The sequence below is a fragment of the Callorhinus ursinus genome, unplaced genomic scaffold (genome assembly GCF_003265705.2).
Source record: "Callorhinus ursinus isolate GAN/ISIS: 27379988/994484 unplaced genomic scaffold, GSC_fseal_2.0 scaffold23, whole genome shotgun sequence".
In the NCBI taxonomy this organism is placed as follows: Eukaryota; Metazoa; Chordata; class Mammalia; order Carnivora; family Otariidae; genus Callorhinus; species Callorhinus ursinus.
The window spans coordinates 2,760,974-2,779,673 of NW_027397085.1; the positions used below are offsets into that span (position 1 = coordinate 2,760,974).

At 39.2% G+C, this 18,700-nt stretch overlaps 1 protein-coding gene across 20 annotated transcripts in view; it reads left to right on the forward strand.

Moving 5' to 3' along the window:
• Window positions 1-18,700, forward strand: part of WDR41 (WD repeat domain 41) — a 99,101-nt gene that overhangs the window by 25,630 nt on the left and 54,771 nt on the right. For 19 of the 20 annotated variants that reach the window (XR_012382019.1, XR_012382027.1, XR_012382015.1 and 16 more), the window contains exons 7-8: window positions 937-999; window positions 12,028-12,138. Coding sequence is in view for 1 of the 20 variants with exons in the window: in XM_025892733.2 (XP_025748518.1) it covers window positions 937-999; window positions 12,028-12,138 (174 nt within the window). In the remaining 19 variants the exon portion in view is untranslated. The remainder of the gene's footprint in view (window positions 1-936; window positions 1,000-12,027; window positions 12,139-18,700) is intronic. The other variant, XR_012382031.1, reaches the window with a different exon arrangement.

Below are 18,700 nucleotides of genomic sequence, written 5' to 3' on the forward strand. Positions count from 1 at the left end.
CTCCTGTCTCCTCTACTTTTTAGCTTGTACAACTTCGCCCCCTTTCTCCTCTTCCACTATCTCCTCCTCCTCCTTGAACATGGAAAAACAGAAAGCATACTGTCAAAACAACTCTACATGGAGAAAAGATTTAGGTTAGAAATACTCCCCATACCCTAAGAGTGCTAGTTTTTTGATGGGTGGGAAGTTAAAGCAAATGAGTAGAATATTTTCCAAATTTGTATGTATTAGAAATTACATATGTATTTGTGTGTGTCTGTATAGATATAAATTACATATGGAAAATTAACTTCAATAAAATTTTTTTTTACCAGCTCATGGCGGCTCTGAATCTAATATATCAATTCTTGTTGACAAAGTAATAATTGTAATGTCTTTTACAAAAGTTAGGGTTACCCTAAAATCATTTCATGATTCAGCTATAAAAAGATACTCAGAACTCTCTTACTCTTCCAGTAATACAAGGAATTTTGTGAATGTACTAATTGATTATAAACATGCTATTTGAAAGCCATGTTCTTAGCTATTGATTGTTGTGACTAAACTCATTTACTGCCAGGGGGTCTGCTCAGGCTTTTTAAATTTACATTGAGGAAAATGCCAACTTTGCATCTTGTTCGAGCTAGCTATCTTGTAAATGATCATGGTGATTATCCTAAGGGATTCCTGGTAAAAAAGATGACCACAATAGTAAAAATGTTCAAAGAGCATATTCTGCCCTTAGTAAATCAGTGTCTTCTTTAGGTCTCACATACTTTTCACAGAATCATTTTCCATGTTTAGGTAAGCCACAGAAGTGTGGCGTAGCAAACTGTGTGAGCTTTACTGTTACCACCGCTTTTATGGGAAATGACTGACATAAATCTGAGAATGTTTTTATTTTTGATGTCATCCTTGAAGAAAATAATTTGACCTTTGTTTTATATATTTTTTAAGGGATCAGTGCTTTGATTGAAATACCTAAGAACTGTGTTGTGGCAGCAGTTGGCAAAGAACTGAGTGAGTAGGACTCTTTCTTTTCTTTTTTAAAAAATTTAAAACTAGACTTGTATACACATTTTGGAGAGACAAGTTTTTAATTTAAGGGACATCCACCCCTGCCCCAGTGTTGGCCTCCTGAGATTTTTGAAGTGATGTGGAGACTGAGACATTTTCAAGCCGTTAGGTCGGTTTTTGTTCTGTGCTCGATCTAACCCAGAGAAGTGGGAGCAGGGTAACCCTACATGTCTGATGCCAGAGAAGGCAATTTACATTCTAGTCCTGTCTGTTGCTGGTCCATAGTCATACACTTAGCAAACATTTTAACCACATAAAGCAGCTATCAGCATTCTGGCAACTGAAAACTCGAGTCGAATGGTTGGAGGATGATCTTTGTGGAAATTCACTGAGGTAGCCACTATGGCGTTTTTTGCCTCAGGAAGCCAGAGTGGGGCCTGTTTTCTTGGGAGGAATTTATACCATTTCCTTCAGAGTGTAGTAGGGGGCCTTCAGAGTAGAGGGAAGGGGGTAGCAAGAGGAATTTTGTAAATGTATTAATTGATTATAAACCTGCTGTTTGAAGGCCACTTCACTGTTGACTGTTGGCTCTTTCACTGCCGGGGAGCCCACAGTAAATAAGCCTTTTGTTCCCGCTGCCTTTTGAATGGAATTTGGGTGCCGAGAAGTGATAGTAATAGTAAGCATGCTGCTTAAAGGCTGCTTTTTTCTACAAGAATTTTTTTAATGTATCACAGAGGGCATTTGATGTTACTTGTGCTACTTTTCCCACAGATTAGACCTGAGACTTGCAGATGCCAGTACGACGTGAGCTAATTGTTTACCATTTATTACGTGCTGTTTGCAGCCTCCATTGCTTTGTAGCCAAGTTTCTCTTTCTTCAACTGACCTTTCCATGTGTAATAATGTCAGAGGAGTAATTTTCTGGACCCTGTGCTTATCCTTTCTTTCCATAGAATAGTTTCAAAAGATACAATGCTGTGTTTAGTTTTCTCTTTTCCTTGCAGAAATTTAGTTTTCCCACATTTTTGATGGAACTGGAAACCTGCCTCGCTCTTCCCTGCCTTTCTCCTCCTGTAGCCAGCCAATCACTTTGAGTTTTGCTGATTTTACTACCTAACTCAGTGGTTCTCAGATTTTGCTGTGTATTAAAATAACCCAGAGTGCTTGCTAAAAACACAAATTACTAGGTCATACCCCTAGAGTTTCTAGTTCAGTAGGTCTGGAGTGGGGCTGAGCTTCTGCGTTTCTGACCCTGCTGAGGGTGCCGGCTGGGGGCCATACTTTGAGGACTGTGGCTCTAAATATTTTGATCCTCTTTCCATTTCTCTCCTGTAGCTCTGCTCCGTTCAGGCTCTCATCTCCCCTTGTGCCTGTTCTGTTGTCCTAGTCTCCTAACCTATGTCCTTTCCTCTCCTCTACTGTGGTACTTCTCCAGTGCCTTCTCGTCTAGTTTACAGCTTCTCAGATACATTTCAGCCATCTCAGGTGCCAGAGATGATCGATCTAAAAGGCAGTCTACTTCCTTGCTTAAAACCTTCATGGCTTCTGTTGCCTACAGTGGTCATTTCTACACTTTCAGATTTCTAACTAGTACAAAAGTGTTTTGCTTAGTAAAAACATTAAAAGCGAAAACAAAAAAATAAACTATCATTTACCACCTTTATTCTGTAAAATTACTTTTTAACAAAAAATATGAAGAACATGATCTCAGCAAAGAATAGTAGGTTTTGTGCAGAAAATAAGTTGTAAAAAATATGTAATCTTAAAAATAAGGTTCTGCATTTTGTTAGTTTTATCATATATATAGTGCCGTTTTTCCTTACATAAAAATAAATTTCAGGGGCACCTGAGTGACTCAGTTGGTTAAGCCTCTGACTCTTGATCTCAACTCAGGTCTTGATTTCAGGGTCATGAGTTCAAGTCCTGCACTGGCGTCCACGATGAGTATGGAGCCTACTTATAAATAAATAAATTTAAAAAAATTAAAATAAATTTCATTCTGTAAATAGAATATCTTTTGTATTTCCAGGACCCAATTTCTGCCCATGTTCTTGGTTATAAATGTTCCATACCAATTTCTCTTTTTCTGTGTTAGGGCATGCTCCTTTCAACAGGAAATACAATTTCTTTATTTTTTTTTAAGTATTTATTTATTTATTGCATGTGTACATGAGTGAGGGGAGGGGCAAAGGGGAAGAGAGAGGGAGAGAATCAAGCAGACTCCGCACTGAGTGCAGAGCCCGACTCAGGGCTTGATCTCACAACCCTGAGATCATGACGTGAGCTGAAACCCAAGAGTTGGATGCTTAACTGACTGAGCCACCCAAGTGCCCCTCAATAGGAAATAAAATTTCTGAGTGTACTGTGTGTTTCAGTGATTTTTGAGGCTTTCCTAGCTAAGCAAGGCAATCAGCTCAGAGACTTCATCTTGGTTCAGAAGACCAGGCTATTTTTTCTTTTTTTTTAATAATTTTTTATTGTTATGTTAATCACCATACATTACATCATTAGTTTTTAATGTAGTGTTCCATGATTCATTGTTTGTGCATAACACCCAGTGCTCCACACAGAATGTGCCCTCTTTAATACCCATCACCAGGCTAACCCATCCCCCCACCCCCGCCCCTCTAGAACCCTCAGTTTGTTTCTCAGAGTCCATCGTCTCTCATGGTTCGTCTCCCCCTCCGACTTACTCCACTTCATTCTTCCCCTCCTGCTATCTTCTTCTTTTTTTTTTCTTAACATATATTGCATTATTTGTTTCAGAAGTACAGATCCGTGATTCATCAGTCTTGTACAATTCACAGTGCTCACCATAGCACATACCCTCCCCAATGTCTATCACCCAGCCACCCCATCCCTCCCACACCCCCAACACTCCAGCAACCCTCAGTTTGCTTCCTGAGATTAAGAATTCCTCATATCAGTGAGGTCATATGATACATGTCTTTCTCTGATTGACTTATTTCACTCAGCATAACACCCTCCAGTTCCATGTCGTTGCAAATGGCAAGATCTCATTCCTTTTGATGGCTGCATAATATTCCATTGTGTATATATACCACATCTTCTTTATCCATTCATCTGTCAATGGACATCTTGGCTCTTTCCACAGTTTGGCTATTGTGGACATTGCTGCTATAAACGTTGGGGTGCACGTACCCCTTCGGATCCCTACATTTGTATCTTTGTGGTAAATACCCAGTAGTGCAATTGCTGGATCGTATGGTAGCTCTATTTTCAACTGTTTGAGGAACCTCCATACTGTTTTCCAGAGTGGTTGCACCAGCTTGCATTCCCACCAACAGTGTAGGAGGGTTCCCCTTTCTCCACATCCCCGCCAACTTCTGTCGTTTCCTGACTTGTTAATTTTAGCCATTCTGACGGGTGTGGGGTGGTATCTCATTGAGGTTTTGATTTGGATTTCCCTGATGCTGAGCGATGTTGAGCACTCTTTCATGTGTCTGTTGGCCATTTGGATGTCTTCTTTGGAAAAATGTCTGTTCATGTCTTCTGCCCATTTCTTGATTGGATCATTTGTTCTTTGGGTGTTGAGTTGGATAAGTTCTTTATAGATTTTGGATACTAGCCATTTATCTGATATGTCATTTGCAAATATTTTCTCCCATTCTGTCGATGGTCTTTTGGTTTTGTGGACTGTTTCTTTTGCTGTGCAAAAGCTTTTTATCTTGATGAAATCCCAATAGTTCATTTTTGCCCTGGCTTCCCTTGCCTTTGGTGATGTTTCTAGGAAGAAGTTGCCGCGGCTGAGGTTGAAGAGGTTGCTGCCTGTGCTCTCCTTTAGGATTTTGATGGACTCCTGTCTCACGTTTAGGTCTTTCAACCATTTGGAGCTTATTTTTGTGTGTGGTGTAAGGAAATGGTCCAGTTTCATTCTTCTGCATGTGGCTCTCCAATTTTCCCAACACCATTTGTTGAAGAGACTGTCTTGTTTCCATCGGACATTCTTTCCTGCTTTGTCAAAGATGAGTTGACCATAGAGTTGAGGGTCCATTTCTGGGCTTTCTATTCTGTTCCATTGATCTATGTGTCTGTTTTTGTGCCAGTACCATACTGTCTTAATGATGACAGCTTTGTAATAGAGCTGGAAGTCCGTCCGGAATTGTGATGCCGCCAGCTTTGCTTTTCTTTTTCAATATTCCTCTGGCTATTCGGGGTCTCTTCTGGTTCCATACAAATTTTAGGATTATTTGTTCCATTTCTTTGAAAAAGGTGGATGGTATTTTGATGGGGATTGCATTGAATGTGTAGATTGCTCTAGGTAGCATCGACATCTTCACAATGTTGGTTCTTCCAATCCATGAGCATGGAACGTTTTTCCATTTCTTTGTGTCTTCTTCAATTTCTTTCCTGAATATTTTATAGTTTTCTGAGTACAGATCCTTTGCCTCTTTGGTTAAATTTATTCCTAGGTATCTTATGGTTTTGGGTGCAATTGTGAATGGGATCGACTCCTTGATTTGTCTCTCTTCTGTCTTGTTGTTGGTGTATAGGAATGCCACTGATTTCTGTGCATTGATTTTATAGCCTGTTACTTGACTGAATTCCTGTATGAGTTCTAGCAGTTTTGGGGTGGAGTCTTTTGGGTTTTCCACATAAAGTATCATATCATCTGCAAAGAGTGAGAGTTTGACTTCCTCTTTGCCGATTTGGATGCCTTTGATTTCTTTTTGTTGTCTGATTGCTGTGGCTAGGACTTCTAATACTATGTTGAATAGCAGTGGTGAGAGTGGACATCCCTGCCACGTTCCTGACCTTAGGGGAAAAGCTCTCAGCTTTTCCCCATTGAGAATGATATTCGCTGTAGGTTTTTCATAGATGGCTTTTATGATATTGAGGTATGTACCCTCTATCCCTATACTCTGAAGAGTTTTAATCAAGAAAGGATGCTGTACTTTGTCAAATGCTTTTTCTGCATCTATTGAGAGGATCATATGATTCTTGTTCTTTCTTTTGTTAATGTATTGTATCACATTGATTGATTGGCGGTTGTTGAACCAACCTTGCAGCCCAGGGATAAATCCCACTTGGTCATGGTGAATAATCCTTTTAATGTACTGTTGGATCTTATTGGCTAGTATTTTGGTGAGAATTTTTGCATCCATGTTCACGAAGGATATTGGTCTGTAATTCTCCTTTTTGCTGGGGTCTTTGTCTGGTTTGGGGATCAAGGTAACGGTGGCCTCATAAAAGAGTTTGGAAGTTTTCCTCCTATTTCCTTTTTTGGAACAGTTTCAGGAGAATAGGTATTAATTCTACTTTAAATGTTTGGTAGAATTCCCCTGGGAAGCCATCTGGCCCTGGGCTTTTGTTTGTTGGGAGATTTTTGATGACTGCTTCAATTTCCTTAGTGGTTATAGGTCTGTTCAGGTTTTCTGTTTCTTCCTGGTTCAGTTTTGGTCGTTGATACATCTCTAGGAATGCACCCATTTCTTCCAGGTTATCTAATTTGCTGGCATAGAGTTGCTCATAATATGTTCTTATAACTGTTTGTATTTCTTTGGTGTTGGTTGTGATCTCTCCTCTTTCATTCATGATTTTGTTGATTTGGGTCATCTCTCTTTTTTTTTTTGATAAGTCTGGCCAGGGGTTTATTAATCTTGTTAATTCTTTCAAAGAACCAGCTCCTAGTTTCGTTGATCTGTTCTCCTGTTCTTTTGGTTTCTATGTCATTGATTTCTGCTCTGATCTTTCTTATTTCTCTTCTCCTGCTGGGTTTAGGCTTTATTTGCTGTTTTTTCTCTAGCTCCTTTAGGTGTAGGGTTAGGTTGTATATTTGAGACCTTTCTTGTTTCTTGAGAAAGACTTGTATTGCTATAAACTTTCCTCTTAGGACTGCCTTTGGTGTATCCCAAAGATTTTGAACAGTTGTGTTTTCATTTTCATTGGTTTCCATGAATTTTTTTAATTCTTCTTTAATTTCTTGGTTGACCCATTCATTCTTTAGTAGGATGCTCTTTAGCCTCCATGTATTTGAGTTCTTTCTGACTTTCCTCTTCTGATTGAGTTCTAGTTTCAAAGCATTGTGGTCTGAAAATATGCAGGGAATAATCCCAATCTTTTGGTACTGATTGAGACCTGATTTCTGACCTAGGATGTGATCAATTCTGGAGAATGTTCCATGGGCACTAGAGAAGAATGTGTATTCCGTTGCTTTGGGAATGGAATGTTCTGAATATGTCTGTAAAGTCCATTTGGTCCAGTGTTTCATTTAAAGTCTTTATTTCCTTGTTGATCTTTTGATTAGATGATCTGTCCATTTCAGTTAGGGGCGAGTTAAAGTCCCCCACTATTATTGTATTGTTGTCAATGTGTTTCTTTGCTTTTGTTATTAATTGCCTTGTATAATTGGCTGCTCCCATGTTCAGGACATAGATATTTACAATTGTTAGGTCTTCTTGTTGGATAGACCCTTTAAGTAGGATATAGTGTCCTTCTTCATCTCTTATTACAGTCTTTGTTTTAAAATCTAATTTGTCTGATATAAGGATTGCCACCCCAGCTTTCTTTTGGTGTCCATTAGCATGGTAAATGGTTTTCCACCCCCTCACTTTCAATCTGGGGGTGTCTTTGGGTCCAAAATGAGTCTCTTGCAGACAGCATATGGATGGGTCTTGGTTTTTAATCCAATCTGATAGCCTGTGTCTTTTAATTGGGGCATTTAGCCCATTTACATTCAGGGTAACTATTGAAAGGTATGAATTTAGTGCCATTGTACTGCCTGTAAGGTGACTGTTACTGTATATTGTCTCTGTTCCTTTCTGATCTATGCTGCTTTTAGGCTCTCTTTTTGCTTAGAGGACCTCTTTCAATATTTCTTTTAGGGCTGGTTTCGTGTTTGCAAATTCTTTTAGTTTCTGTTTGTACTGGAAGCTTTTTATCTCTCCTTCTATTTTCAATGATAGCCTAGCTGGATATAGTATTCTTGGCTGCATATATTTCTCGTTTAGTGCTCTGAAGATATCATGCCAGTCCTTTCTGGCCTGCCAGGTCTCTGTGGATAGGTCTGTTGCCAGTCTAATGTTTCTACCATTGTAGGTTACATTTCTCTTCTCCCGAGCTGCTTTCAGGATTTTCTCTCTTCTCTGAGACTCATAAGTTTTACTATTAGATGTCGGAGTGTTGACCTATTTTTATTGATTTGAGAGGGGTTCTCTGTGCCTCCTGGATTTTGATGCCTGTTTCCTTCCCCACATTAGGGAAGTTCTCTGCTATAATTTGCTCCAATATTCCTTCTGCCCCTCTCTCTCTTTCTTCTTTTTCTGGGATCCCAATTATTCTAATGTTGTTTCGTCTTATCGTATCGCTTATCTCTCGAATTCTGCCCTTGTCATCCTGTAGTTGTTTCTCTCTCTTTTTCTCAGCCTCTTTATTTTCCATCATTTGGTCTTCTATATTGCTGATTCTGTCTTCTGCCTCCTTTATCCTAGCAGTTAGTGCCCCCAATTTTGATTGACCTCATTAATAGCCTTTTCGATTTTGACTTGGTTAGATTTTAGTTCTTTTATTTCTCCAGAAAGGGTTTCTCTAATAACTTCCACCCTTTTTTCAAGCCCAGCTAGTATCTTTAAAGTCATGATTCTGAACTCTAGGTCTGACATCGTACTAATGTCCGTATTGAGTAGGTCCCTGGCTGACGGTACTATCTCTTGTTCTTTTTGCTGAGGTGATTTTTTTCATCTTGTCATTTTGTCCAGAGGAGAATAGATGAATGAGAGAACAGAATGCTAACAGGTTAACAACGTCCCCAGCAAATATACTGTATACAAATCATAAAAGACCTGAAACCAGGGGACAAGAAAGGGAAAGAAAGCAAAAAGAAAGAGAAAAAAAGAAAAAAAGATAAAAACAAACAAAAACAGAACAAAACCAAAAAAACCAGAATATGATCAAATATGATCAGGCTAGTGCATAGATCAGTGCCACACACTAGCTTTTGGGCATATTTTGGTCTGTTAGAAGAAAGTGCCTGCTAAAATTTTAAAGGAAGAAAGACTTATATATGTGCAAAATAAGGGTTGATACAATGAAGGGATGGAAGATGACTGTAAAGATGAAAATTATAAAAGATTTTATAAAAGGAATTGATAAATTGTTTTTTAAAAAGAAAGAAGAAGATTTAAAAAGAAAAAGAAAAAAGAAAAAAAAGAAAAAAAAGGGAGAGAATGTGAATAGGCAGGAGACTAGAACAAAGCCATACACTAGTGATTTAGGGTATATTTTGATCTGTTAGAAGAAATTGTATCTCAAAATTTTCAAGAGAGAAGAACTTATATATATATGCCAAAAATAAGGGTAACTACTATGAAGGGATAAAAATATGACTCTAAAAATTAAAAATAAAAAGTTTTTTTTTAAAAGATTGATAAGATGTTGTTTGAAAAAGGGAAAAAGAAAAATTCAAAAAAAAACAGTGAAAAAAAATTAACTTTGAAAAACTAATGAATTATGGTAAAAAAGCCATGAGTTCTATGTGCAGTATTCCGCTAGCACTGGAGTTCTCCCGTTCTTGATCCGTAAACTTGGTCTTGGCTTGCTGGCTGTTCGTGCTGATCTTCTGGGGGAGGGGCCTGTTGCCGTGGTTCCCAAATGTCTGCCGGAGGCGGAATTGCCCCGCCCTTGTGGGTCCAGGCTAAGCAAGGTGCTTGGGTTTGCTCTCAGGAGCTTTTGTTCCCTGCAAGCTCTCGGTACAGTTCTGGAGGACCAGGGTGAAAATGGTGACCTCCCAATCTCCGCCTGGAGGAGCTGAGAACTCGGGGCCCGCTCCTCAGTGTGCCCCCATAGGAAAGCAGTCACTCCCGTCTCCCCGGTCTCCGGCGCACTCCGTGCTCACCTGGCCTGTGATCGAGCGTTTCTATGTCTGGCACCGGACCCCGTGTGGAGTCTCCAAACCCAGCAGATCCCTGTGGTGCACTCCCGTGCCGCTCCTCCCGTGGGAGAAAGGGGAGTCTCCCTGGCTCTGCCCCTTGTTGGGTCCCTGCTGGAGGAGCAGTAGCTCGACTGGGCCGCGGATCACAGTTTATGGCAACCCCGAGCTGAGAGCCCGCGCCTCGGCTCCGTCTCTGCAGCCGGCTTCCACACTCCGATACCTGGGAGCTCTGCCGCACTCAGGCACCCCCGGTCTTTCTGTGACCCCAAGGGTTCTGAGACCACACTGTCCCGCGAGGGTTCCACCGCCCGCTTAGCCACTGGAGCAACGTCCCTCAGTGGAGCCAGCTTCTAAAAGTTCCGATTTTGTGCTCCACGGCTCTATCTCTTGCCAGAAGTGGCCGAGGGAGGCCCCCTCCCCCGCCGTCTATCCTCCGGAATATCGTCTCGGATTCACTTCTCTGCACGTCCTACCTTCCAGAAAGTTGTCGCTTTTCTGTTCAGAGTGTTGTTACTCTTCTTATCTTCGATCTCCTGTTGAGTTCGTAGGTGTTCAGAATGGTTTGATCCCTATTCAGCTGAATTCGTGAGACCAGACGAAATCTAGGTCTCCTACTCCTCTGCCATCTTGCTCTGCCCCAGGCTATTTTTTCTTAACCATTTTTTAGAATTGACTATTGCTTCCCTTTTGTCTTTTGGATCTAATTTATATTTGTTTTATTTCCTCAAGTTATTACATGGGTGACCCTGTGAATACTTGCCAATGGGGACCATATTTATGGATTCACTGAACAGTTTCATATTATATTTAGTACCTGGTAGTTTATAGAAACCTACTTGATAGGTTTCCTTTTCTTGTCAGTATTTCAGGTTATTATTTCTCTTAGTTTGATTAAATAGTACATTGTCCGTTACTCCACAGTCCCAATCTCAAGGTGATTTAGTAGTATTCAGACTATAAGTAGAGTTTTTACACAACTTTGATAGGTATCCAGAAGCATTCCCTTTGTATTTACTGAAAGACCTTCTTCTTTTGATAGCCACAGTTTGAATGTGAATGGCTGTCAGGATGAAATAACTTGGCTAGAGATTTGTCAGTTGGTAACATATTGTCCAGAGACATAGAAAGAAATGTGGTATGATCTGTTTTCAGAGAGAAATGTGAGAAAGAAGAGAGACATTAGTAATTAGCTACCACCTGGAAAGGATATGAGTTCTGAGGCCTACCCACTTTTCAGATATTAATCATCCTAATTTGTGAGCATCATAGCACTTGGTACAGTGGCTTATCTACAGCACTTAATACATTGATCATAAGCTTGTTTATAAGTCTCACTCCCACTGTAGACTGTATTTTAGGGCAGTGACTGGGCCTTTTTCACATTTGATGTCTAAGTTTCTGAAACATAGTAAATGTTTAGTAAATGTTGATAGAATCACTCCTGTTGATTTGATTTTTCGGTTTTCTGTATTAATTAAAGTTAGGATTTATACAAGTTTAAATAAAACTATTTGTTAAAAAGTCAGATAATGAGTAAAGCAACACACTGAACATCTATTATAGTCAAAAGTATATTAAAGGAACACATTGAATATCTGTGACACACAGAAACTATAAGGCATGTTCTCAGAGAATTTATAATTCGGTAATGTATGCCTAAGTATCAAGAAAATTTTTTAAAAATTAATGGCTGCTGAAGTCTTTACTGAGTTGAAGTTAACCATGAATTTATAGCTTCTTTTGTAGCAGTGCTTACTGACCTGAGAACATGAGTAGAGAAAGCTGATGATGAAGATGATTCTAGGTTGTGGACCAGTCACTGTCCAAGGAGAGAGGGAGGCAGGGTAGCCAGACTTACACTGAAGCCCTAGATAAGATGGAGACTTCTGGCTTAAAAAGAGTTTTAATAAAGGAACAGTTGTAAAGACGCACTCACTTGGGATTTTAGTAGATCATCTCAAACATCTCAAGCATTTGAAAGAAATACTCTAAAGTAGTATGAGTAAGGCTTTCTTTGGAGATGAGTTTTTCAATATGTGAGATCTTTCTCACTTAATGAAATGCTAGCTTTTTGAGCAGAAATAGAATTCTATCTTCTTTGACCATTTTAACAAAATTATATCTGTATTTTCATTTAGTAATTTTCCGGCTGGTAGCACCCACAGAAGAATCACTGGAATGGAATATTCTTGAAATTAAGCGCCTCCTTGATCACCAGGATAATATTCTCTCATTGGTTAATGTCAATGGTAAGCTTATTGTGTACATGTTTATATTCTGTAAAATTTTGCACTTTGTTAACAGTACCAATTCTGAACTTTAGTCTTGTTTTGTTCTAGGATTCTATAATTACCATCATTATAATAATGCTTTACAATAGTAGGATCAGCAGTCTACCCAATTCTGAGATTTAAGCCAATGGAACTGATCAAGTTTCTTGGGTTGGTAGGTATCTAAGATGTAGGAATAAGAAAAATAGAGTGAGGCAGAGAAAGAAGATGATGGAGGGACATGATTCAGGTGCTGCGTGGTAGCTGTGGGATGCCTGTCATAGGCTATAAATACTAACGCTTAGTAGCATTTCAGCATTTTTGGTAAATGGTTCTGGCTAGTTTTTCTTCTATAGAGACCACACATTACAATATCATACAGCAAGATATACCCTTAGAGCAGAAGGAGCAGGATTCAAGCGGGTTGTAATCATGACTGAAAGACTGCCAGAGAATACCACCGAGATAAAGGAAAGGTCTGCAGAAGTTGGGGCATATCTGTCCTTCTTCATGGTTGTGAGCTGACTCTGTCATCAGATGGCAGGGTAGGATCACAAACCACCAGTTCTGGGATTTGGTTGGCTCACTTTTCAAATAAAGTGACACCTTGTATCATCAGACCTCTATTGGGGAATCTGTATTCCATGGTCACACAAGAGGAGACCTGGATGGCTTAGTTTGATGATAGTCTGAGGGAGACCATAAGAAAATTGTGAGGATGCTATGAATATGATGTAGTGGGAGGACCGGACTGCACTCCCTGACCTGAGCCCTGGGTTGGCTCTTTTGAGCAACACTTTGTATAACCATGAAGGAAAAGGAAATAGAGGTACAGACAGCACCAAATGTAGTCTTTATTTTTATGCCATTGAATCACGTTTTCAGATACATGTGTGAGAATGTCCTTTCCAGCTCCAAAATCCTCTTCCCTGATAGTCATCTTCTTACACAACCCAGCTGCAAGTCTTTCTAAAGACCAGATTGTGGTGATAGAAGTAACATGTTGGGAGCACCCTTTTATTTTTCTCTGGGGGCTTTTATTTTCTCTAGCCATGATGGGCAGCACAAAAGACAGGCTCTTATTTGGGAGATCCTCTGATACTGAGCCCTTAACTCCAAGGCCCTGGAGCTGCTAAACAAAGCACAATTACACTGGTCAGGCCTAGTTGTTCTGTTTTAGTGTTGAAGCACTGGTACCATTGGCCCAGCATGGCTCCTTAATGAAGGTGTTACTCAAGAGACCTTAACCTCATGGAGTTTCTTTTGCTGCGTGATATGCAAAGAAGCTTGTAACAGTTTAACCAAGAAAGTGTTCTTCAAGTATTTCTTTGCCAACTTCTTAAGGGAAGGAAAATGGAAATCTAAAGCAAAAAAATTGGTAATGAAAGTTACAGGAAACTCCTAGTACTTTTTACTTTATTAACTCCCTGACTGTAAAATTACAGTATAAATAATAAATAAGCCAGGAGCATATTGAGGAATCATATATGGACAAAGAGTTTGTTAGAATTTGAAAGTGATATTGTGACAGTCTTGTGTACGCAGGCATGTTTGCTATACCGCAGATTTCAGTGATCCTGAAATGATTATGTTGTACAATTCCCAGCTCCATTCTCAGCCCTGTGTCTTTTCTCCATAGTTATGGAAGATGTGGCTAGTTACTGGGTCTGTACTTCACAGGGGAAGTACATTTTCATTGAGGTGGCCCCAGGCCACCTTAGAACGGTAGGACAGAATTCCCACAAATGTGGGTAATGAGTAACAGGTTTGCCACAGATTCCTGAATTTGTGAGCAGAAGGTTTCTAACAGATATACAAGATAACCTTGTTTATGTCTTCTAGCAAAAGGCTCTGGTGCTGCTTCATTTTATTCCTTTTCTTGTTCTGACAGCATGGTATGGTAATCACAATGATTAGTTCTTGTGAGGGAAAGGTAGACAATTACAAGAATAAGATTTCATACTAAGTGACTTTTGATACTTACATTGGAGGAAAATCCATCCATATATATCATTGAGGTTGTTTTGTGTGAAACATTTTGAGTGACCTGTTTGGGAATATATATTATACAGTGATAAATTACACTGACTTAGCTGAATGCTGCTCTTTTGTTTTAAGTGGAAAATCCCAACTGGGCACAAATACTTTGTTTCCAGTGCATAGCTGAATGACAGATAGTTGGGAGGATTAAGTTAGAGCAGGCAGCTGTGTGGTCTCGGGGTTACCTGTTATGATGACACATGCAGAGTTAGTGTCAAGAATCTTCACTCCTTAACTTCTCTGGTTCTTTTGTAGTTTGAATGAAATTGGAAAGAGGAGGGAAAGGGATGGAAAAGAAGGTCATGGAAAAAGTAGTACCGCCTTAGCTGTTCCACTGTTAAAATTAGAAACTTGTTTCTCTGCACAGATGAGAAGTGAACTTGTTTCTTCACAAGGCAAATTCTGTAGTCTGTTAATGAACTATAGAAATTGGACTTGGAACCAAGACAGAATAATGTTTCCATGTATGATTATTGGTAATTTTTTATTTCTGAGCAGTTGTTCATCTAGTTATTAGATATTTATGTCATGGTTCATTTGATAAATGGAATAATCAAATCCTAATTAACTCATCTTTGTATTCCTAAATTACAAATAACTGGATGTCTTAATACCATTATTATGGAATAATACTGGGGGCTCAAAGTAATCCCAGGGACTCAAAGATAACATTTGAAATCTTTTTTAAATAGCTGTGCATTTATTATTGGATTTTTACAATCATCCTTATTCAGTGTATGAGAAATCCAAAATAGAGAAAGGTTAAATGACTTTCTGAGGACCAGGGGGCTTGGTTTTTAGACTCACACTTACCTAAAATATGTAAGGATTAAAATAAATTAATTTCTTTAAGATAATTTTTAGTGTCAGCAGTTGCCCATTTTCTATTAAATACATAATTTATAAGGTTTCTTAGTTGGCTCACTAATTTTAAGGCTATAAAAACTTGTTATTACACAAGTAATACATAGTCATAGTAGAGAAATGAGAAAATAGAAACGTGTAGAATGTAAAAATTAAAATTGTCCCATGCTACAGAATTAAGCACTGGTCATCCATATCCTTCTAAGCATTTTCTGTATGTGTGTATATACACACACACACACACACACACACATATGGCTTGTGGTTTTGTAATAATATGTCATGAGTATATTTCTAAAGCAATAGAAACATACTTTTACAACTTAATTTTTAATAATACCATTACTGTTTTTTTTTGTTTACCTTTCCTTTTTTTTTTAATTTTGTAATGTTAGTCACCATACATTACATCGTTAGTTTTTGATGTAGTGTTCCATGATTCATTGTTGCATATAACACCCAGTGCTCCATTCAGTACGTGCCCTCTTTAATACCCATCACCAGGCTAACCCATCCCCCCACCCCGCGCCCCTCTAGAACCCTCAGTTTGTTTTTCAGAGTCCATAGTCTCTCGTGGTTCGTCTCCCCCTCCGATTTCCGCCCCTTCATTTTACCCTTCCTACTATCTTCTTTTTTTTTTTTTTTTTAACATATAATGTATTATTTGTTTCAGAGGTACAGGTCTGTGATTCAGCAGTCTTACACAATTCACAGCGCTCACCATAGCACATACCCTCCCTAATGTCTGTCATCCAGCCACCCCATCCCTCCCACCCCCTCCCACTCCAGCAACCCTCAGTTTGTTTCCTGAGATTAAGAATTCCTCATATCAGTGAGATCAGATGATACGTCTTTCTCTGATTGACTTATTTCACTCAGCATAATATGATCCAGTTCCATCCACGTTGCAAATGGCAAGATTCTGTTGTATATATATGTAGCACATCTTCCTTATCCATTCATTTGTCGATGAACATCTTGGCTCTTACCACAGTTTGGCTGTTGCGGACATTGCTGCTATAAACATTGGGGTGCACGTACCCCTTCGGATCACTCCTTTTGTATCTTTGGGGTAAATACCCAGTGGTGAAATTGCTGGGTCATATGGTAGCTCTGTTTTCAATTTTTGAGGAACCTCCATACTGTTTTCCAGAGGGCTGCACCAGCTTGCATTCCCACCAACAGTGTAGGAGGGTTCCCTTTTCTCCGCATCCCCACCAACATCTGTCGTTTCTTGACTTGTTTATTTTAGCCATTCTGACTGGTGTGAGGTGGTATCTCATTGAGGTTTTGATTTGGATTTCCCTGATGCCGAGCGATGTTGAGCATTTTTTCATGTGTCTGTTGGCCATTTGGATGTCTTCTTTGGAAAAATGTCTGTTCATGTCTTCTGCCCATTTCTTGACTGGATTATTTGCTCTTGGGGTGTTGCGTTTGATAAGTTCTTTATAGATTTTGGATACCAGCCCTTTATCTGATATGTCATTTGCAAATATCTTCTCCCATTCTGTCGGTTGTCTTTTGGTTTTGTGGACTGTTTCTTTTGCTGTGCAAAAGCTTTTTATCTTGATGAAGTCCCAATAATTCATTTTTGCCCTTGCTTCCCTTGCCTTTGGCAATGTTTCTAGGAAGAAGTTGCCGCGGCTGAGGTCGAAGAGGTTGCTGCCTGTGCTCTCCTTTAGGATTTTGATGGACTCCTGTCTCACGTTTAGGTCTTTCAACCATTTGGAGCCTATTTTTGTGTGTGGTGTAAGGAAATGGTCCAGTTTCATTCTTCTGCATGTGGCTGTCCAATTTTCCCAACACCATTTGTTGAAGAGACTGTCTTGTTTCCATCGGACATTCTTTCCTGCTTTGTCGAAGATGAGTTGACCATAGACTTGAGGGTCCATTTCTGGGCTTTCTATTCTGTTCCATTGATCTATGTGTCTGTTTTTGTGCCAGTACCATACTGTCTTGATGATGACTGCTTTGTAATAGAGCTGGAAGTCCGTCCGGAATTGTGATGCCGCCAGCTTCGCTTTTCTTTTTCAACATTCCTCTGGCTATTTGGGGTCTTTTCTGGTTCCATACAAATTTTAGGACTTTTGTTCCATTTCTTTGAAAAAAGTAGATGGCATTTTGATAGGGATTGCATTAAATGTGTAGATTACTCTAGGTAGCATTGACATCTTGACAATATTTGTTCTTCCAATCCATGAGCATGGAATGTTTTTCCATTTCTTTGTGTCTTCCTCAGTTTCTTTCATGAGTATTTTATAGTTTTCTGAGTACAGATTCTTTGCCTCATTGGTTAGATTTATTCCTAGGTATCTTATGGTTTTGGGTGCAATTGTAAATGGGATCGACTCCTTAATTTCTCTTTCTTCTGTCTTGTTGTTGGTGTATAGAAATGCCATTGATTTCTGTGCATTGATTTTATATCCTGCCACTTTACTGAATTCCTGTATGAGTTCTAGCAGTTTTGGGGTGGAGTCTTTTGGGTTTTCCACATACAGTATCATATCATCTGCAAAGAGTGGGAGTTTGACTTCTTTGCCGATTCAGATGCCTTTTGTTTCTTTTTGTTGTCTGATTGCTGTGGCTAGGACTTCTAGTACAATGTTGAATAGCAGTGGTGATAGTGGACGTCCCTGCCATGTTCCTGACCTTAGGGGGAAAGCTGTCAGTTTTTCTGCATTGAGAATGATATTCGCTGTGGGTTTTTCATAGATGGCTTTTATGATATTGAGGTATGTACCCTCTATCCCTATACTCTGAAGAGTTCTGATCAAGAAAGGATGCTATACATTGTCAAATGCTTTTTCTGCATCTATTGAAAGGATCATATGATTCTTGTTCTTTCTTTTATTAATGTATTGTATCACATTGAATGATTTGTGGATGTTGAACCAACTTTGCAGCCCATGAATACATCTCACTTGGTCGTGGTGAATAATCCTTTTAATGTACTGTTGGATCCTATTGGCTAGTATTTTGGTGAGAATTTTGGCATCCATGTTCATCAGGGATATTGGTCTGTAACTCTCCTTTTTGATAGGGTCTTTATCTGGTTTTAGGATCAAGGTAATGGTGGCCTCATAAAACGAGTTTGGAAGTTTTCCTTCCATTTCTATTTTTTGGAACAGTTTCAGAGGAATAGGTATTAATTTTTCTTTAAATGTTTGGTAGAATTCCCCTGGGAAGCCATCTGGCCCTGGGCTCTTGTTTGTTGGGTGATTTTTGATTAGTGCTTCAATTTCCTTAGTTGTTATAGGTCTGTTCAGGTTTTCTGTTTCTTCCTGGTTCAGTTTTGATAGTTGATACATCTCTAGGAATGCATCCATTTCTTCCAGGTTATCTAATTTGCTGGCATAGAGTTGCTCATAATATGTTCTTATAATTGTTAGTATTTCTTTGGTGTTGGTTGTGATCTCTCCTCTTTCATTCATGATTTTATTTGGGTCATTTCTCTTTTTTTGATAAGTCTGGCCAGGGGTTTATCAATCTTATTAAATCGTTCAAAGAACCAGCTCCTAGTTTCGTTGATCTGTTCTTTTGGTTTCTATTTCATTGATGTCTGCTCTGATCTTTCTTATTTCTCTTCTGCTGGGTTTAGGCTTTATTTGCTGTTCTTTCTCCAGCTCCTTTAGGTGTA